The sequence below is a fragment of the Hyperoodon ampullatus genome (genome assembly GCF_949752795.1).
Source record: "Hyperoodon ampullatus genome assembly, chromosome: 12".
Lineage (NCBI taxonomy): Eukaryota > Metazoa > Chordata > Mammalia > Artiodactyla > Ziphiidae > Hyperoodon > Hyperoodon ampullatus.
Window position 1 is genome coordinate 5,395,641 of NC_136925.1, and position 23,061 is coordinate 5,418,701.

The 23,061-nt window shown below is 38.2% G+C and overlaps 1 protein-coding gene across 1 annotated transcript in view; it reads right to left on the reverse strand.

Moving 5' to 3' along the window:
• Positions 1-10,344: 10,344 nt before the first annotated feature.
• The window catches only part of MEI4 (meiotic double-stranded break formation protein 4), a gene marked incomplete at its 3' end in the record, with an annotated part of 189,259 nt that continues 176,542 nt past the window's right edge, over positions 10,345-23,061 (reverse strand). Inside the window, exon 4 of the mRNA XM_079716285.1 lies at positions 10,345-10,614. Within this exon, the coding sequence (XP_079572411.1) occupies positions 10,345-10,614 (270 nt within the window). The remainder of the gene's footprint in view (positions 10,615-23,061) is intronic.

Genomic DNA, 23,061 nt, shown 5'->3' on the forward strand with positions numbered 1-23,061 from the left:
AATAAAAATCCTATATATATTTTTTTCAGTATTGGGTAAATATCATCACCCTAATAATCTCCTTCAGCAAATACAAGCTGATTTTTTATTTGGTGTTATATTGACTGTTGGGTTGTTATATTGGCTGTTAAAAGAAAATTTCTGTTTTATAATCATGATAAAAGATAAAGTTTAGTACGCTTATTTTTCATATGTACAAATAATTCATTTGCACAAAGTTGGTGCTTAATAGTTGATGAATAAATGAAACCACATTATCACAAACCAGAGCCATCAATATTTTTTAAAAATCTACAAATGTACATAAAAATATGGAAACGTGAAAGGCTTTTTTTGCTTGCCTCTGTAGGAATATCCTGCCCTTACTTATAGGACGACAACAGACATGATTAATCAGTACCACAGGTTGTGAAAGAATTGCATCTATTTATAGATTCAAGAACAAAATAATCAGATTTGTTTCCTCTGACCACTGGGCTGAGCACTGCACCCTGACAGCCCACCTACCCTACCTTTAGAGAGAGCTTTGCACTTTTTGAACATTATTGTTGGAAGATGCTCTATAACATATCTAAAGAGTCTTGACTATGGTAAAATGCTACAATCCAGAAAAGGACAGCTGCTCAGCATAGGTTGAAGAATCCAAAATAAGCTAAAAATGAACCGCCACGCTATAAGAGTTGTAGTTGAGGGCTTATAAAGCTTTGATGACAATCACAAAGAAGTGGTATTTTTGAAAGTTTCATGAAGTGCCAGGACAGCTGATTAGGGGAGTCGACTGCAAAGACAGAATTCCTGGGGGTGAAACCCAAGTCTTCCCTTCCTGGTTTGCCTGAGTTCCTCATCTCTAAAACGGAGGTAACAATGTTACCTATCACATAGAGTTGTTGGGGGAATCGAATGAATAAATATATGTAAAATGCTTAGACCAGCGCATCTGTTTATTACATATATATGTATACTACATATAATAAATACTATATGAGTGTAAGCCCTTAACATTTTTATTATTTCCTCCATTTTAGGAGTGTTCTATGGTCATTATTTCCCATCCTATCCTACATCCAATTTCATCGCTGCCTAAATGCTAATGTCTCCATTATTATTATCCCCCAAGTCTTAATTGCTACACCATTCTTAGATATTGTTAATTCTAGCTTAAATCATTCATTCATTCATTCTCTATCTTTCACCATTTTACTGAAACACAGAGATACAAATATCTCATTTGATCTTTTTCACCAGCAGGCAATTTAGACCTCAATACTATTGGGTTCACCAAGTAGTTACTTGGGTCAACTTTTCAGCCAGCCCAACACATACACTGCACAGTTAACAGTGTTGTAGACCTAAACACAGGAAATGAAGGGTTAGGTATTGTAGAAATGACTGAAGTTAAGTGTTTACATAAACCTAATACCAAATAGAAATAAAATGTATCTCCATATTGTACCTTAAGGATGACCCCCAACACCTTGTCTCTTCTTCTGTAAAAAATACATTTTCTAGGCTAATTTTCAGACCATGAAGCTTTGAAGATTACTGGAATTATTCTTAGGGTCACTACATTGTTTGACTGCAGTGGAAAAAGGGCCACTGCTGTTGCTTGTATATTTATCCACCTTGTCTAATCATTACAGCAGAGAGATGATAGGGTGATGTTGTGGGTAGTGAATTTGTACAAATCTTCAGAGGTGTTCCCAGGAATCAAATAATAGAAAAAAATCCATCTAATTCAGGATCGGGAATATCTTTCGTGTGTTCAACTAGGAAGTGTGGTGCAGAAAATTATCTGCCCCAACTCTTTAGCCTCTCGTGTATCCATACCCTTTGACATGTAACTAAATTTGCAAGTCTTCCCACTCAAGGTGGAGTGTACTTCCCTGTCTCTTTCCTCTGGGCTTGACCCTTTGAAGTACTCGGCCCAGGCATGTAGGCAGGAGTAACAATGTGTGCATACTCAGCCTAGACCTTTTGCTCTTGCCCAGGGTAAGCACATGTGGAAGAGAACAAAGCCCAATCTATAAAAAGGAAACTTGCCCAGGGGGAGCTGCCAAGTGAGGAGAGATTTCCAGCAGAGCCCAGATGAACTGACCCTGAAGCAACCCACAGATATCTGAGAAGAAACACTTATTGCCATATACCACTAAGATTTTGAGGATCTTTGTTACATAACAATAACTGACACATTTTGTTTCAGTATTATAAAAAGGGCTTTATCTTTTCTAGTGATAGAAAGCTAGAAATAACTCCACAAATGTGTGTCAAATAACGATACGATTTTATATAAATTGTTTTTTAATACCAATGACATTCAGGAATGGTAATTAAATTATAAACAATATCACATACAATTAATAAAGCAAATTTGTAGTGCCCTAAATTGCACTATAGGAAAGTAAATAATGTTTTCGCATTAAGTTAGTTGGTTATGATTTTTTTAAAAACTTTATTGGAGAATAATTGCTTCAAAATGGTGTGTTACTTTCTGCTATTTTTTTTTTACAACTTTATTGGAGTATAATTCCTTCACAATGGTGTATTAGTTTCTGCTTTATAACAAAATGAATCAGTTATACATATACATCTGTTCCCATATCCCTTCCCTCTTGCATCTCTCTCCCTCCCACCCTCCACATCCCACCCCTCCAGGTGGTCACAAAGCAGCGAGCTGATCTCCCTGTGCTATGAGGCTGCTTCCCACTAGCTATCTACCTTACGTTTGGTAGTGTATATATGTCCATGCCTCTCTCTCGCTTTGTCACAGCTTACCCTTCCCCCTCCCCATATCCTCAAGTCCATTCTCAAGTAGGTCTGTGTCTTTATTCCTGTTTTACCCCTAGGTTCTTCATGACCATTTCTTTTTCTTAGATTCCATATATATGTGTTAGCATACGGTAGTTGTTTTTCTCTTTCTGACTTACTTCACTCTGTATGACAGACTCTAGGTCTATCCACCTCATTACAAATAGCTCAGTTTCGTTTCTTTTTATGGCTGAGTAATATTCCACTGTATATATGTGCCACATCTTCTTTATCCATTCATCCGATGATGAACACTTAGGTTGTTTCCAGCTCCGGGCTATTGTGAATAGAGCTGCAATGAACATTTTGGTACATCTCTTTTTGAATTATGGTTTTCTCAGGGTATATGCCTAGTAGTGGGATTGCTGGGTTATATGGTAGTTCTATTTTTAGTTTTTTAAGGAACCTCCATACTGTTCTCCATAGTGGCTGTACCAATTCACATTCCCACCAGCAGTGCAAGAGTGTTCCCTTTTCTCCACACCCTCTCCAGCATTTATTGTTTCTAGATTTCTTGATGATGGCCATTCTGACTGGTGTGAGATGATATCTCATTGTAGTTTTGACTTGCATTTCTCTAATGATTAATGATGTCGAGCATTCTTTCATGTGTTTGTTGGCAGTCTGTATATCTTGTTTGGAGAAATGTCTATTTAAGTCTTCTGCCCATTTTTGGATTGGGTTGTTTGTTTTTTTGTTATTGAGCTGCATGAGCTGCTTATAAATTTTGGAGATTAATCCTTTGTCACTTGCTTCATTTGCAAATACTTTCTCCCATTCTGAGTGTTGTCTTTTGGTCTTGTTTATGGTTTCCTTTGCTGTGCAAAAGCTTTGAAGTTTCATTAGGTCCCATTTGTTTGTTTTTATTTCCATTTCTCTAGGAGGTGAGTCCAAAAGGATCTTGCTGTGATTTATGTCATAGAGTGTTCTGCCTATGTTTTCCTCTAAGAGTTTGATAGTTTTTGGCCTTACATTTAGGTCTTTAATCCATTTTGAGCTTATTTTTGTGTATGGTGTTAGGGAGTGGTCTAATCTCATACTTTTACATGTCCCTGTCCAGTTTTCCCAGCACCACTTATTGAAGAGGCTGTCCTTTCTCCACTGTACATTCCTGCCTCCTTTATCAAAGATAAGTTGACCATATGTGCATGGGTTTATCTCTGGGCTTTCTATCCGGTTCCATTGATCTATCTTTCTGTTTTTGTGCCAGTACCATACTGTCTTGATTACTGTAGCTTTGTAGTATAGTCTGAAATCAGGGAGTCTGATTATTCCACCTCCGTTTTTCGTTCTCAAGATTGCTTTGGCTATTCAGGGTCTTTTGTGTTTTCATGCAAATTGTGAAATTTTTTGTTCTAGTTCTGTGAAAAATGCCATTGGTAGTTTGATAGGGATTGCATTGAATATGTAGATTGCTTTGGGTAGTAGAGTCATTTTCACAATGTTGATTCTTCCAATCCAGGAGCATGGTATATCTCTCCATCTATTTGTATCATCTTTAATTTCTTTCATCAGTGTCTTATAATTTTCTGCATACAGGTCTTTTGTCTCCTTAGGTAGGTTTATTCCTAGATATTTTATTCTTTTTGTTGCAATGGTAAATGGGAGTGTTTTCTTGATTTCATTTTCAGATTTTTCATCATTAGTGTACAGGAATGCCAGAGATTTCTGTGCATTAATTTTGTATCCTGCTACTTTACAGAATTCATTGATTAGCTCTAGTAGTTTTCTGGTAGCATCTTTAGGATTCTCTATGTATAGTATCATGTTCTCTGCAAACAGTGACAGCTTTACTTCTTTTCTGATTTGGATTCCTTTTATTTCCTTTTCTTCTTTGATTGCTGTGGCTAAAACTTCCAAAACTATGTTGAATAAGAGTGGTGAGAATGGGCAGCCTTGTCTTGTTCCTGATCTTAGTGGAAATGCTTTCAGTTTTTCACCATTGATGATGATGTTGGCCATGGGTTTGTCATATATGGCCTTTATTATGTTGAGGAAAGTTCCCTCTATGCCTACTCTCTGCAGGGTTTGTATCATAAATGGGTGTTGAATTTTGTCGAAAGCTTTCTCTGCATCTATTGAGATGATCATGTAGTTTTTCTCCTTCAGTTTGTTAATATGGTGTATCACGTGGATTGATTTGCGTACATTGAAGAATCCTTGCATTCCTGGAATAAACCCCACTCGATCATGGTGTATGATCTTTTTAATGTGCTGTTGGATTCTGTTTGCTAGTATTTTGTTGAGGATTTTTGCATCTATGTTCATCAGTGATATTGGCCCGTAGTTTTCTTTCTTTGTGACATCCTTGTCTGGTTTTGGTATAAAGGTGATGGTGGCCTTGTAGAATGAGTTTGGGAGTCTTCCTCCCTCTGCTATATTTTGGAAGAGTTTGAGAAGGATAGGTGTTAGCTCTTCTCTAAATGTTTGATAGAATTCACCTGTGAAGCCATCTGGTCCTGGGCTTTTGTTTGTTGGAAGATTTTTAATCACAGTTTCAATTTCAGTGCTTGTGATCAGTCTGTTCACATTTTCTATTTCTTCCTGATTCAGTCTTGGCAGGTTGTGCATTTCTAAGAATTTGTCCATTTCTTCCAGGTTGTCCATTTTATTGGCATAGAGTTGCTTATAGTAATCTCTCATGATCTTTTGTATTTTTGCAGTGTCAGTTGTTACTTCTCCTTTTTCATTTCTGATTCTATTGATTTGAGTCTTCTCCTTTTTTTTCTTGATGAGTGTGGCTAATGGTTTATCAATTTTGTTTATCTTCTCAAAGAGCCAGCTTTTAGTTTTATTGATGTTTGCTATCGTTTCCTTCATTTCTTTTTCATTTATTTCTGATCTGATTTTTATGATTTCTTTCCTTCTGCTAACTTTGGGGGTTTTTTGTTCTTCTTTCTCTAATTGCTTTAGGTGCAAGGTCAGGTTGTTTATTCGAGATGTTTCCTGTTTCTTAAGGTGGGTTTGTATTGCTATAAACTTCCCTCTTAGAACTGCTGTTGGTGCATCGCACAGGTTTTGGGTCCTCGTGTCTCCATTGTCATTTGTTTCTAGGTATTTTTTAAATTCCTCTTTGATTTCTTCAGTGATCACTTTGTTATTAAGTAATGTATTGTTTAGCCTCCATGTGTTTGTATTTTTTGCAGATCTTTTCCTATAATTGTTATCTAGTCTCATAGTGTTGTGGTCGGAAAAGATACTTGATACAATTTCAATTTTCTTAAATTTAGCAAGGCTTGATTTGTGACCCAAGATATGATCTATCCTGGAGAATGTTCCATGAGCACTTGAGAAAAATTTGTATTGTGTTGTTTTTGGATGGAATGTCCTATAAATATCAATTAAGTCCATCTTGTTTGATGTATCACTTAAAGCTTGTGTTTCCTCATTTATTTGCATTTTGGGTGATCTGTCCATTGGTGAAAGTGGGATGTTAAAAGTCCCCTACTATGAATGTGTTACTCTCGATTTCTCCTTTTATGGCTGTTAGTATTTGCCTTATGTATTGAGGTGCTGCTATGTTGGATGCATAAATATTTACAATTGTTATATCTTCTCCTTGGATCCATCCCTTGATCATTATGTAATATCCTTCGTTGTTTTTTCTAATAGTCTTTATTTTAAAGTCTATTTTGTCTGATATGGGAATTGCAACTCCAGCTTTCTTTTGCTTTTCATTTGTATGGAATATCTTTTTCCATTCCCTTACTTTCAGTCTGTATGTGTCTGTAGGTCTGAAGTGCGTATCTTATAGACAGCATATATATGGGTCTTGTTTTTGTATCCATTCAGCAATCTGTGTCTTTTGGTGGGAGCATTTAGTCTATTTTCATTTAAGCTAATTATTGACATGTATGTTCCTAGTCCCATTTTCTTAATTGTTTTGGGTTCATTATCGTAGGTCTTTTCCTTCTCTTGTGTTTCTTGCCTAGAGAAGTTCCTTTAGCATTTGTTGTAAAGCTGGTTTGGTGGTGCTGAACTCTCTCAGCTTTTGCTTATCTGTAGAGGTTTTAATTTCTGCATCAAATCTGAATGAGGTCTTTGCTCAGTAGAGTAAACTTGCTTGCAGTTTTTTCTCCTTCATCACTTTAAAATGTCCTCCCACTCCTTTCCAGGTTGCAGAATTTCTGCTGAAAGGTCAGCTGTTAACCTTATGGGGATTCCCTTGTGTGTTATTTGTTGTTTTTCCCTTGCTGCTTTTAATATGTTTTCTTTGTATGTAATTTTTGACAGTTTCATTAATATGTGTCTTGGCGTATTCCTCCTTGGATTTATTCTGTATGGGGCTCTCTGTGCCTCCTGGACTTGATTAACTATTTCCTTTCCCGTATTAGGGAAGTTTTCAACTATAATCTCTTCAAATATTTTCTTAGTCCCTTTTTCTCTTCTTCTTCTGGAACCCCTATAATTCGAATGTTTGTGTGTTTAATGTTGTCCCAGAGGTCTCTGAGACTGTCCTCAATGCTTTTCATTCTTTTTTCTTTATTGTGCTCTGCAGTAGTTATTTCCACTATTTTATCTTCTCTGCCTCAGTTATTCTGCTATTGATCCCATCTAGAGTGTTTTTAATTTCATTTATTGTGTTGTTCATCGTTGCTTGTTTCATCTGCAGCTCTTCTAGACCCTTGTTAAATGTTTCTTGCATTTTCTCTATTCTATTTCCAAGATTTTGGATCATCTTTACTATCATTATTCTGAATTCTTTTTCAGGTAGACTGCCTATTTGCTCTTCATTTGTTAGGTCTGGTAGGTTTTTATCTTACTCCTTCACCTGCTGTGTGTTTTTCTGTCTTCTCATTTTGCTTATCTTACTGTTTGGGGTCTCCTTTTTGCAGGCTGCAGGTTCATAGTTCCCATTGTTTTTGGTGTCTGTCCCCAGTGGCTAAGGTTGGTTCAGTGGGTTGTGTAGGCTTCCTGGTGGAGGGGACTAGTGCCTGTGTTCTGGTGGATGAGGCTGGATCTTGTCTGTCTGGTGGGAAGGTCCACATCTGGTGGTGTGTTTTGTGGTGTCTGTGGACTTATGATTTTAGGCAGCCTCTCTGCTAATGGGTGGGGTTGTGTTCCTGCCTTGCTAATTGCTTGGCATAGGGTGACCAGCACTGTAGCTTGCTGGTCGTTGACTGAAGGTGGGTGCTGGTGTTGAGATGGAGATCTCTGGGAGATTTTCACTGCTTGATATTACGTGGAGCTGGGAGGTCTCTTGTGGACCCGTGTCCTGAAGTTGGCTCTCCCACTTCAGAGGCACAGCACTGACTCCTGGCTGCAGCACCAAGAACCTTTCATCCACACGGCTCAGAATAAAAAGGAGAAAAAGTAGAAAGAAAGAATTAGTAGAAGTAGAAAGAAAGAAAGGAAGGAAGAAAGAAAGAAAGGATGGAGGGAGGGAAGGAGGGAGGGAGGAAGGAAGGAGGGAAGGAAGAAGGGAAGGTAGGAAAAAAGAAAGAAAGAAGGTAAAGTAAAATAGAAGTATGTTAAAATATAATAAAGTTATTAAAATAAAAAATAATTATTAAGAATAAAAATTTTAAACAAAACAAAAAAACAAAACAAAAAAACGGATGGATAGAACCCAGGGACAAATGGTGGAAGCAAAGCTATACAGACAAAATCTCACACAGAAGCATACACATACACACTCACAGAAAGAGGAAAAGGGGAAAAAATCATAAATCTTGCTCTCAAAGTCCACCTCCTCAATTTGGGATGATTCATTGTCTATTCATGTATTCCACAGATGTAGGGTACATCAAGTTGATTGTGGAGCTTTAATCCGCTGTTTCTGAGGCTGCTGGGAGAGATTTCCCTTTCTCTTCTTTGTTCTCACAACTCCCGGGTCTCAGCTTTGGATTTGGCCCCACCTCTGCGTGTAGGTCACCGGAGGACATCTGTTCTTCGCTCAGACAGGATGGGGTTAAAGGAGCAGCTGCTTCGGGGACTCTGGGTCACTCAGGGCAGGGAGGAGGGAGGGGTACGGAGTGCGGGGCGAGCCTGCGGCTGCAGAGGCCGGCGTGACGTTGCACCAGCCTGAGGCGCGCCGTGCACTCTCCCGGGGAAGCCATCCCTGGATCACAGGACCCCGGCAGTGGCGGGCTGCACAGGCTCCAGGGAGGGGAGGTGTGGACAGTGACCTGCGCTCGCACACAGGCCTCTTGGCGGTGGCAGTAGCAGCCCCAGCATCCCACACCCCTCCTTGTGGTCCGTGCTTTCAGCCGCGCCTCGCGCCCGTCTCTGGAGCTCCTTTAAGCAGCGCTCTGAATCCCCTCTCCTCACGCACCAGGAAACAAAAGGGAAGAAAAAGTCTCTTGCCTCTTCGGCAGCTCCAGACTTTTCCTGGACTCCCTCCCGGCCAGCCGTGGCGCACTAGCCCCTGCAGGCTGTGTTCACACCGGCAAACCCAGTCCTCTCCCTGTGCCCGAGCCTCACCTCCCAGCCCTGCCCGCCCGGCGGGTGAGCAGACAAGCCTCTCGGGCTGGTGAGTGCCGGTCGGCACCGATCCTCTGTGCGGGAATCTCTCTGCTTTGCCCTCCACACCCCTGTGGCTGTGCTCTCCCCCGCAGCCCCGAAGCTTCCCCCCTCTGCCACCCGCAGTCTCCGCCTGCGAAGGGGCTTCCTAATGTGTTCAGTAGGTGTTCTGTAGGAGTTGTTCCTCGTGTAGATGTATTTCTGATGTATCTGTGGGGAGGAAGGTGATCTCCACATCTTACTCTTCTGCCACCTTCTCCGGAAGTCACCCATCTTCTGGTTATGATTTTAATAATTGAATGAAAGTCAATGAAATTGTGTGACTTGAAAATTAAACCAATATGTTCATAAGTATAAATATACTTTTAATAAATATAAAGTATATTTCTAGACAGATGTTAGACTTCATTTCACATAACAACTACATTTTAACAACAGGAATATTTTATATAATCAATAGAATCAAAACAAACAATTTGAAAAACAAACAGAACATTTTTAACTAATTAGTACTTTCAAAAGGACTTGACAAATATGTTGATTAGATGAAATTAAAGGCCGTTAGTTTTACAAATGTTAAAAACTTTTCCCCTACATGAGTCCCCTCTAAGACAACAGAAAATTATATAAGTGAAACTATTTAAGAAAGAAAAGTTTAAAAAAATCTTATTTATAACCACTTATTTTAAATGCTCTGTTGATAAAGTAACAAAACATAAGATCTCTTCTGTTACTTTTTAGCATCTATTACATGAAAATCTTTTAAAATGTAATTTTTTAATAAAAGGCAATTAATGGTCCATTTTAGAGAATAACAGAACTAGGCTGTATTGAGTAACATATTGTAAGATACCATTCCATAAGAATAAGGAGGGCATTCTCAACTAAAACTGGCTGATTTTAGTATAGAAATATGACTCATAATCTTTTATACACAATTTAAGACTATTAAATTGATTTAATGATTATATTTAGAGATGCATTTAAAATGCTCATTTAAAAATATTCTTGAAAATCTGTTAAGCACAAGATCTTCATATATTCAACTTTAGTATGCTTCTGATATTTGGTAAATTGCTAAGGAAGTGAGTTATTTTCAACAGTTCCCATCTCTACTGAGTTCAAGAGAGTGCCCAGTCTCCATAAATAAAAAGTAAATAAAGGAAATGCATCAGAGAGTTGCAAAATAGTTTCATCATGCTTCTGAAGAAATTTCTTGATTTCTTGGTCCTCATGCCCTATTCTTGAAGCGTTGCCTTCTTCAGTTTCCTTCTGAAGAAGTTGTTCCAGAATGCAGAACACAGAGAAAATATTTTCATAGCGTGTCACATCGTAACTGGCTTGCACCTACAGATAAACAACAAACTAATGAGAACCTACTGTATAGCACAGGGAACTCTACTCGGTGCTCTGCATGACCTAAATGAGAAGGAAATCCAAAAAAGAGGGGATATATGTATATGTATAGCTGATTCACTTTGCTTTACAGTATATACTAACACAATGTCGCACAATACTGTAAAGCAACTGTACTCCAATTAAAAGAAAAAAAAACTCCTTTAAAAAAATACTGGTTGTAGCTCAGATCAGCAAAAGCCAAATAAAGAGGTCAAATTTTTCAACAAAAAGTAAAATATTTGGCTTATTTAACACCTTCTATCTTCCCATTCCGCTGATTGGAGTAGGGGGAGAGAGGAAAAAAAGAGAACATTTCCGCTTCCAATCTTGGTGAATGACTTTTCCTTCTCACGGTTTACAAAGTTCTGAATCCTTTCTCTACGGTGCTGCTATAATTTGTTACTGAGATGAATCTGCGAATACTCGGCAGAGAGTCTAACACACAACAAATCTTGTGTGTTGAATTCAACGTTTCACCAAAGACTTCCAATGCCTGATACTCCTGTCAATGATAACAAAAGGATCTTTGGTGGTAGGACTTTAGGAACGTGTTTCGAAGTATAACTCAGTCCTAAAGCAGTTAGGGTTATGACCTGTAAGCGACTGGATGTGATCTCATCCTGAGACTACACAAACTGGGGAGGAGAAGGATTAGACTGTGTGGAATCAGACAGATGGTCATGAGAAGAAATGTAGATGTTTCTTGTAGAAATTATTTGGCCTAGATGCCTGAAAGTGAGAAAAAAATCAAAGGAAGGCCTAAAAAGTGCACAATGGAAAGCAGAACATGAGGGGATACAGGAAGCATGTAAAGATATAAACTGGCTTTATCATTTGCTTATTAAGAAATATGTTGGAAACATTCCAACAAATTTATCCACTGTAATAACACATAAATAAATAAACATTCTGTTAGAGCCCAGAGGAATTATCTTCAACAAGGTTGTCTGATAAAAGAATCAAACATATACAGATAACTGATACTTTCTTTTTCTTGATTGAGGTATATAATTGACATCACATTATATTAGTTTCATGTGTACAATGTAACGATTCAATATTTGTATATGCTGCAAAATGATCATCACAATAAGTCCATTTAAAATCCATCAGCCTACATAGTTACAAATTTTTTTTCTTGTGATATTTTAAGGTTGACTCTCCTAGCCACTTTCAAACATGCAATACAGTATTATTAACTATAGTCGTCATGTTGTACATTACATCCCAATGACTTATTCATTTTATAATGAAATCTGCACCTTGTGACTCCCTTCACCCATTTTGCCCCCTACACTCACCTCAAGCAACTCCCAATCTGTTTTCCATATCCAGGAGCTCAGTTGTTTGCTTTTCGGTTTCACATATAAAAGAGATCACACAGTGATTATTATTTTTTTACAACTTTATTGGAGTATAATTGCTTTACAATGGTGTTAGTTTCTGCTTTATAACAAAGTGAATCAGTCATACATACACATCTGTTCCCACATCCCTTCCCTCTTGCGTCTCTCTCCCTCCCACCCTCCCCATCCCACCCCTCCAGGCGGTCACAAAGCACCGAGCTGACCTCCCTGTGCTATGCGGCTGCTTCCCACTATCTATCTACCTTACGTTTGGTAGTGTATACATGTCCATGCCTCTCTCTTGCTTTGTCACAGCTTACCCTTCCCCCTCCCCATATCCTCAAGACCATTCTCAAGTAGGTCTGTGCCTTTATTCCTGTTTTACACTTAGGTTCTTCATGACATTTTTTTTTCTTAAATTCCATACATATGTGTTAGCATACGGTATTTGTCTTTCTCTTTCTTACTTCACTCTGTATGACAGACTCTAGGTCTATCCACCTCATTACAAATAGCTGAATTTCGTTTCTTTTTATGGCTGAGTAATATTCCATTGTATATATGTGCCACATCTTCTTTATCCATTCATCTGATGATGGACACTTAGGTTGTTTCCATCTCTGGGCTATTGTAAATAGAACTGCAATGAACATTCTACTACATGACTCTTTTTGAATTATAGTTTTCTCAGAGTATATGCCCTGTAGCGGGATTGCTGGGTCATATGGTAGTTCTATTTTTAGTTTTTAAAGGAACCTCCATACTGTTCTCCATAGTGGCTGTACCAATTCACACTCCCACCAGCAGTGGAAGAGTGTTCCCTTTTCTCCACACCCTCTCCAGCATTTATTGTTTCTAGATTTTTTGATGATGGCCATTCTGACTGGTGTGAGATGATATCTCATTGTAGTTTTCATTGCATTTCTCTAATGATTAATGATGTTGAGCACTCTTTCATGTGTTTGTTGGCAGTCTGTATATCTTTTTTGGAGAAGTGTCTATTTAGGTCTTCTGCCCATTTTTGGATTGGGTTGTTTGTTTTTTTGTTATTGAGCTGCATGAGCTGCTTATAAATTTTGGAGATTAATCCTTTGTCAGTTGCTTCATTTGCAAATACTTTCTCCCATTCTGAGGGTTGTCTTTTGGTCTTGTTTATGGTTTCCTTTGCTGTGCAACAAAGCTTTGAAGTTTCATTAGGTCCCATTTGTTTATTTTTGTCTTTATTTCCATTTCTCTAGGAGGTGAGTCCAAAAGGATCTTGCTGTGATTTATGTCATAGAGTGTTCTGCCTATGTTTTCCTCTAAGAGTTTGATAGGTTTTGGCCTTACATTTAGGTCTTTAATCCATTTTGAGCTTATTTTTGTGTATGGTGTTAGGGAGTGGTCTAATCTCATACTTTTACATGTCCCTGTCCAGTTTTCCCAGCACCACTTATTGAAGAGGCTGTCCTTTCTCCACTGTACTTTCCTGCCTCCTTTATCAAAGATAAGGTGACCATATGTGTGTGGGTTTATCTCTGGGCTTTGTATCCTGTTCCATTGATCTATCTTTCTGTTTTTGTGCCAGTACCATACTGTCTTGATTACTGTAGCTTTGTAGTATAGTCTGAAGTCAGGGAGCCCGATTCCTTACTATTTGACTTATCTCACTTAGCATAATGCCTCAAGGTCCCTCCATGTGTTGCAAATGGAATGACTTCATTCTTTTTTTTACAGCTGAATAATAGTCCATTTTACATACATATATATGTATATGTGTGTGTGTGTACATATATGTATATGTGCATGTGTATATATACCCCACCTGTTCTTTATTCATCCATCGATGACATTTAGGTTGTTTCCATGTCTTGGCTATTTGGCTGTTGTAAATAATGCTGCAATGAACACAGGGGTGCAATGCACATATCTTTTCTAATTAGTGTTTCAAATTAGTTAAGACTAATACTCAGAAGTGGAATTGTTGGATCATACAGTAGTTCTATTTTTAATTTTTTGAGGGATCTCCATACTGTTTTCCATAGTGGCTGCACCAGTTTTCATTCCCACCAGCAGGTGCACAAGGGTTCCCTTTTTCTCTACATCTTCACCATCATTTGTTATTTCTTGTCTTTTTGATAATAACCATCCTAACAGGTGTAAGATGATATCTCATTATGGTTTTAATTTGCATTTCCCTGATGACTAGTGATGTTGGGAATCTTTTCATGTACCTATTGGCCATGTGTACATCTTCTCTGGAAAAACATCTATCCAGCTCCTCTGCCCATTTTTTAATTGGATGGTTGTTTGCTATTGAGATATATGAGCTCTTTATATATTTTGGATATTAACCTCTTAACAGGTATATGATTTGCAAACATTTTCTCACATTCAGTAGGTTGCCTTTTCATTTTGTTGACTTTCTTTGCTTTGCTGAAGCTTTTTAAAAGTTTGAAGTAGCCCCAGGTTGATTTTTGCTTTTGGTGTCAATCCAAAAAATAATTGCCAAGACCAGTGTCAAGGCACTCAGTGCCTATGTTTCTTCCAGGAGTTTTATGGGTGTAAAGCAGGCAGAGTATGTCTTGGTCCCTTTCCATTTGCTTGGAGAATCTCACTTTGGGCATATTTAGCTCTGCTTCCAGGTGGGCTGGGGTTCCCTGTAGTTATCGCATTTCTCTACATTGTTTGGGACTTTGATTTTACCAGAATTTATCTGTCTTGAGTTCCACCTTTATCCCAAATGCCTATTCTCATAATATTAATTGGATAAACTCTTTTTGCTCCAAGATATTTACATGTCATGGAATGTTAACTTGAAACTAACTCCTCCATTTAGAGACAGTATACATTTAACTTACACCCCTTAGCAGCCCTCCTGCTCAACGTGACTCAGATGGCATGTCTGTGGGGGAGGTCTTTCCTGTAGTTCCCAAATTTTATCACACTGGCAGCTGCCTGCTCTGCCTAATCATATGTTCAGACACTTTCTGAAATAGTGCATGATCTGAATAAAAACTAAAATAAATGGAATTAAGATGACAGCTGATACCCTTCTACTATATTTTGATGTAATTTTTACATTCTCACTGTCAAATTAGACTGAACCACACCAGTGCTGGAAAATCCGCAACACAGATGAAACATACTCACCTGGAAAACGCCCACGTGTTTTTGCCTGAACACCTACCAGGAAGACTGAATGAAGCCCGATATACAAGCATGATGGCTCTATACCTCCAACAGAAGGCTATCAATTTGTCTCTCTATCTGGGTCTTTCTGAACTGAAGGACCCCTGAGAGGCAGCTTCGATAGTCCCATGACTACTTCTTATACCTAATCCCATTTTATACAGTAGGGGACCTTCAGAAGAGGAAATACTTTCCTGGTAGGAAAATCACCATGTATTTTTGTAGGTCACTTTTAGAATTAAATATTTCTTTATTTTTCTTTTTCTGAGTTGGGCTTGAGAAAGTCAAAGTATCCAAATATTTATTTAAATAATAAAAAAAATAATATTTCTTTACATGCTGCAAAATTTTACTTCAAAACTTAGATTATGAAATTAAGGCTATAGACAAATGGTGCCAGTTTCCTAATTGTTGTTTCAGTTGAAATTCAGTCAAGGTTAACTTGATATTTTTATAAAGACTTATTATCCTTGAAGCAGACATATGTACTTGCTTACTCTATACCCACTTCTCCCTCATTTTTCATCAACAGAACCCCAGTTTTGTTCAGAATGACAACAGATGAACAAAAAATGTATATTTTCCAGTCTCTCTTAAGGCTAATTCTGGTCAAAGAAATGGAAATATAAGTAATTGGGTGGAGCTTCTGGGAAAGTGCTTTAATAGCAGGCAAAATCTGGTGGAATGCACTTTTGCCTTCTCTCTTCACCATTGGTCCTGCTTGGAAATACAGATGTAATGCTTGGAGGTCCAGCAGCCTTGTTGTGAGCCTGAGGATGAAGGCTGCCCATGGATAAGTAGGAAGGGCCAGATTCTGGATGGAATCGTGCCGCTCAATATACCCACGCAGGATGGCTGTACCTTCCTGCACTGTGCTGGGGCTCCCTTCTTCCATTTTGTCTTTAAAATCGGAAGCTTGAGACTTGATCTAGGCAGGAAGGAAACTCTTACGTTTCCTTTGTCTTGGAAAGGTGCTGCTTGCTGCTGTCTCTGACACAGAAGGGACAGAGATGGCTAAAGGGACAAAAACCGTCACACTCCTTGGCAGCTGATCATGTAGCAAAACGTACTGTACATTTAAGGTGTGGCTTGCAGTTTGGATGCTTATATTTAATGCTGAAAAATATGAAAATGTAAATAGTTCACTAAATTCAATAATTTAAGTGTGCTAACCAAGGCCATGCAGAAGTGCAGTCTGACTCTTTCAGAAATAATCATGCTGCTATGGAAAGGGTAAAAACACAACACGACATTTTTCTTATTGCTCCAAATGTAAGAGATGAAGGAGAAAACTGGATCGTTAAAGGGCAGAAAACCAAGTCAAAGAGTACAGGTGCATGGCCTAAATGTTAAATTAAATGTTCACGGAATATAATATGCCACTGGCTCAGTATCCCACATGCCAGATTTTATTAGACAGAAGCAATAAGTAAGATACAATTAAAACAAGCAGTTTCTAAAAGAATGAGTTCAACACAGTACTTTAAAGGAAAAGGTCAGTTGTCTACCTGATAATTAAGTGAAAAACTTACCCCTAAGTTTTAATAACTTAGCATTTTTTATCTACTAGAAGGCAGTAGATTTCAGTCAAGGAGCTGAGGAGGATGAAAGTTAACTCTCTAGCAGCTGTTTACTAAGCAGATTGCAGCTTCTGAAGCACACGAAAGGTACTGAAAGAGCCCAGTGCAATACTGCACATGACCATGCTAGCAACAGTGCCTGAGAACAGAGTAGCAGAGCCACATGCATCTTATATATCATCTGTATAAAATATAAATCTCTCACACACACACACACACACACAATCAAGGAACTTATGGCTGCAACAGAACCCTGGCAACCTGGGTGCCAGACCCATACCGAGGGAGTATAAGGCAAAAGGCTGATCAGAGCAGAGTGTAGTTAGTTAATTAGGGAAGATTTCCTAGAGATGATTTGTGAGCCAAGGCCCAAAGGGAGCGAGGGGTATAGACTGGTGAATCACCTTTTGATCAAAGTGTCAGGTCAAAAAGAATAAAAAGGATTCAATGGATATTAATCCATTTTGCTTTAACAGATAATGGTATAGTTATCTCCCTAAAATGTTGCATCCTAGAGACTGGTTCTAAGGGGCTTATTACTAATTTGTAGGTAACTTAGATGAAAAATTCTAAACTATTAAACTATTACAATGACTAGCATTTAGGATCTTGATATTTTGCCATGTTTCCAGTGGGAAGATTTATACATAAAAATATCAATGAAAGAAAGACATAACAGAATTTTTTAAAAATCTGTCATAATTAGCCTTGTTTAAAGATGATGGTTTTCTCATTAACCAATTTTACCTACTTTTCTCAAATCTGTTTCTTGAGGCTGAATATTAAAAACACAGCACAGGATCACAAATTTTCAAATAAGTATTATCTATTATCATTTATCATCATCATCATCGTTATGTTTTTACCCAAAGTGAAAAAGATATCATCCCTATCCCTACCCATAAGGTACTTTGAACCTAGAGGAAAGCTACTGGTATTATTCAAGTACTGTACTATGGTCAACTGTTGGGGGCATTTCACGTTTACTGTGAACTGTTCCTGTAGAGATGTGTGAGAACCTGATGATGCACCTTCATCTACTTTCCTCTACCAAGGAAATCCTTCATGAATAGCAGTCATCTAGCAGACAACTCCTTTTTGCATAGAAGGGTGGTAACAAGGAACCTAAGTGTGAGACGATCGTCTTTCTGATATTAGAAGGCCCTGAAGTAGGCATAGGTGTGGGTTAAAGATGGCATCTTATAGGAAATAGAAAAAGGTCCAGTTATTTGACTAGTGTGAGATGAATCAACTTGTTCATCTATTCTAGTGGTAGGTTGGTAAAAATGACCTTCTAAGCAGTATGCCCTTTTGGTGACTAACTCAATAACATCACAGATTAAACCCCAAGTGCTTTAAATTTTATATTTGCACATTTCTCTGGGGAAATCTCCTGTGGTTTGACTCCAATTCATCCCTTTCTTGGTCATCAGAATAGCAGATTGTTGGACATAATAATAAGATAGATCCCACATCATTTTTAATTCTCAAATCTCTTCGTGTAAAGAACAGAGAGTTCCCGATACAGGGACAAAGCATTTCTTTGTTCTATGAGATCCCCTGAGTCAACTTGAAGTAGCTTTACCCTGCATCCCCACTGCTTTCCTTAGGATCTGCGCCCTTAATTATGGGGTCATCAACCCCACTCAGAGAAACTTTTTCACTACTTTATACCACAATATTAAACTTAGTCTCAGGCTGGAAATGCCTTTCAAGCATTTTGAGAAGCAAACAGATCATTTATTTGTCTGGACTTCCATAACAGCAGTTCTTGACAAAGCAGTACAAACCGGATGACTTTGTTATTATTATAAGAGTCTATTAAGTGAAAGAACAGGGCTCACAGACTGGAATAAAAGTAGCTGAATTCATTAAGGATGAATTTAGCTGCGAATACTTAGCACTTTATGACGTTATGTTTCTGCCTGCCTCACGCGCCTCCTCTCTTGCTTCAGTCCTGTTACAAGCACTGACTGGGTACCTTCGAATGCCAGACCCCACGGTGAGAGCTGAGAACGCAGAGGTGGACAGGACAGGATACCTACCTGTAGGAGAGCTCCTCGTATGCATCTAGGGAGACAGAGAAGTAGAAAATAATGGCAATGCAGAGTGCGTGCATGCTCTAAGGGCTACGGAGGAACGCTAAAGATAGCTGAGTCACATGTGTGAGAAGACACTGAAGGGCAGGAAACGAGTTAGTCACGAGTGATCACCCTGTAGGCTCAGCTCCTTCTGGATGGGCTAGCAGGATTCTTTTGGAGAGATGACTTGAAAGTTATTGTCAGCACAGGCCAACGCCGAGTTAGTCACGAGTGATCACCCTGTAGGCTCAGCTCCTTCTGGATGGGCTGGCAGGATTCTTTTGGAGAGATGACTTGAAAGTTATTGTCAGCACAGGCCAACGCCTGTTTGGCTTCCACCACAGGGCTCTCAGTCTCTGGTCGTTCAGGATGCACTGAGGCAAGGGAGCAGCAGAGAGCTTAAAGGGGGAGTTGGGGGCTGTCAGCATTCTCTGCAACAGCTCACTCGGCACAGACCCCACCTCTCAGCCTTCTTTAAGGCAGTGGAACCAGACCCATCTGACCGGTGCATGCAGTCAGAGGCCAAGTCAGGTCTATACGTTAAGAAAATCTTAAAGACTGTGAGTTTGGTTCCATGAGGTCTATAGTCACTTTCATGCCTGACACACTTACCTTCCTGAAGGAAGGCACAAAGAACAAGAGAAATGACGAAAGTATAATTTGTCATTATTATACTTTATAGCAGAGAGAATGCACTGCTTCACTAAGTTAAGCCACCACCGCCATGCAGTTCAGACACCGCGTGAGTAGAAATCAGAGCTGGTGAAATGTCTGATGTATATTAGAACCAGAGATCCAGATGGCTATTATTTACGGCAAACACATGTCCAAATAGCCAGTGGGGATAAAATCAACAAGATACTTTCTTCTTTAGGACTCTAAATAAAGACTATCCAAGATCGCATCAAAACCTGCGCAACCAGGCAGGAACCAGATTTGCTGGAGTAGAATCGATGACCACCCAGACTAAAAAAGAATCTCCTAGAGGCTGCTTAGCTAAGCACTGATAAATGTGCCAAAGTAAGCAAGAAATGTAAGAGCACTGGATCCAAAGCCTAAGATTAGTGGCAACAAGGGGGTGGACTCATAGTGACCAGATCTTTTCCAATGCTTTTGTTTGGAAACTGAAAGCTAACTTTGGCCTCAGATAAATCTACTAATTATCTCCCAAAGCACAACTGAACGGGATTGTATTTATAGAAATTAAAAGCCAACACATTTGTCCCTTTTTCTTCCTATTTTAAACATGTGTCACCACTGATTCAATGAAATCATTTTATCAGAACTTGCTTTCAAAGGCTAAGTGGAACTGCACAACACCCAGGAAAGTCTGGAAACACAAAAGAGAAAAAACTGAATGTGTTCTCATGAACATTTATTGACATAGAGACTGTGTCTATAGCAAAGTGAGTACTGCATTTCTTGTTCTTTTGTTCTTTTTAAAAAATCAACTGACCACCATTTCTCTTTTTTTTAAAATCAGATTTTTTGAGATATAATTGACATACAGTAAAATTTACCCTTTTTAAGTGTTTGGTATCGTGAATTTGATAAGTTACTTTTAAGAACAAAGAAATGTCATAATAGAAATAATCTTTGAATAAAAGAAAAAGCAATCATGCTATAGCCATGTGATATTGTTTAACAACATTTTAAATGTTTTGCTACCTTCTAGTTGATTTATTAAAAGATATATAAAACATTTAGTGTTTTTTTACTATTATATGAAATACTTCTATAACCATGATTATAATAACTATAATTTGTTACTTGAAGATACTCTAGAGAATTTTTTTTAAAGTAAAGATCCATATGCAATGCAGAAAGTTTAGGACAAGGCACTAGACTTCAAACTATGAGACAGTTATCTGGTTTGACTATTTTCATTACCTTTGTGCTGAGAGGCTGCTGGGGAAATTTATCTGTTACAAAAGTGCTAAGTGGTTCTACAGAAAGCTTTGGTATGTTAGTGCTGGTGAAAGTCACTGCCTGATAACAAATGTAAAGAAAGGAATATAGAACCAGAGGACCTAACCTTCTGTCTCTCCTTCAAAGAACATCTCCTCAGTAGCTACAGCCAACCGCATGCTGAGATGGAAATTATAGAAAGATGACTAGAAGTATGGCTTCATATCCTTTAGGCATCACGGTTCAAGGTAGAATTACATATGGGAATAAGCATAATACAATGGGATGTATATTGTAAGAGTGTTATTCTATTTGCATTGCTCCTGGATGAGTTACAGTCAAAAACATGAAGAATGCGCTCAGCACATATTCTCAGTGGAGAATGCTAAATGCCTCCGTTTTAAACTAGCAGTGGCTTACAAGGAAAATTAAATACGTTACGGGGAATTAAGTTAACTTAAATGCACTGAAAATAAAACAAGTGGGAGAACAACTCAGTATACGTATATTAATACACAGGTTATAAAAGTCTTTTTTAGATACATGTTGCAAAACGAAAATTGGCCAGTTGGTCAGAAGTGCAGACCCCTGAACCAGTGGCTGGCATCTGAAACGAGGGCAGTCTTGTTGGGGACTATGTCTTTGCCCTGTGAAGTCTGCACTAAGTCCAGGTGACTAGCATCAGGACTGAACTGATCTGGAATACACCAGTCTGCCTTGAAGTTGAGGCAAGTTACACGAAGGTATTCAAAAGTTATAAGAAGTCACAAGAATGTAAAATAAATTTCCCAAGATTTCTTCCTCATCTTTCACACTTGTTTTTACTGAGGTATAACATCTAACGTTATATTAGTTTCAGGTGTACAACATCATAATTCAATATCTGTATATATGTGAAATGGTCACCACAATAAGTCTAGTTAACATCCATCACCACCAAACAGTTACAAATGTTTTTTTCTTCTGATGAGGACTTTTCAGATTTACTGTCTTTGCAAGAGGGAAGGGATGTGGGAACAGATGTATATGTATGACTGATTCACTTTGTTATAAAGCAGAAACTAATAAATAAATTTAAAAAAACAAAAAAATAAAAAAAAATTATATGGAGTTTATGTAAAAAAAGAAGATTTACTGTCTTAGCAATTTTCCAATATGCAATACAGTATTATTAACCATAGTTACCATGCTGTACATTACATCCTCATGACATGTATTTTATAACTAGGAGTCTGTACCTTTTGACCACCTTAACCAATTTCACCCATCCCCCCCCCAGCCTGTTGCATCTATGAGCTTGTTTTCGGTTTGCTTGTTTTGTTACCATCCATCACCATACAGTGGACCCCTTTCACCCATTTTGCCCACTCCTAACCTCCTTCCCCTCTGATAACCACTAATCTGATCTCTGTATCTATGAGTTTGTTTGTTTGTTTTGTTCTTTTAGATTCCACATATGAGTGAAATCATACACATTTCACTTAATATAATACCTCCGAGGTCCATCCACATTGTGGAATATGGCAGGGCTTCATTCTTTTTAATGGCTGAGTAGTATTCCACTGTATTCATATACCACATCTTTATCCATTCATCATCCATCAATGAACACCTAGGTTGTTTCCATATCTTGGCTCTCATGAATAGTGCCACAATGACATTGGCATGCATGTATCTCTTTGAATTAGTGTTTTGTGTTCTTTGGATAAACACCCAGAAGTGGAATAACTGGGTCATTCTTTATTTTTTGAGGAATCTCCATACTGTTTTCCATTGTGGCTGTACCAAGTTACAGTCCTTCCAAAATGTACAAGCATTCCTTTTGCTCCACAGCCTACCAACTTTGTAATTTCTTGTCTTTTTGATAATAGTCATTCTAACAAATGTGAGGTGATCTCACTGTAGTTTTGATTTGCATTTCCCTAATAATTGGTGATGTTGGACATTTTTTTCATGCACCTGTTGGCCATGTGTATATCTTCTTTGAAAAAAAAGTCTACTCAGATCCTTTGCCCATTTTTAATCAGATTGTTTTGTTGTTGTTGCTGTGTTGTATAAATTCTATATATTTTGGATATTAACCCCTTAACAAATATGATTTGAAAATATTTCTGATTCAGTTGGTGGCCTTTTAATTTTAATCATGGTTTCCTTCACTGTGCAGAAGCTTTGTAGTTTAATGGAAACTCATGTTTATTTTTGCTTTTATTTCCCTCACTTTTGGAGCTAGATTCACAACAACATCGCTAAGACCAATGTAAATGAGTTTCTGCCTATGTTTACTTCTAGAAATTTTATGGTTTCTGGTCT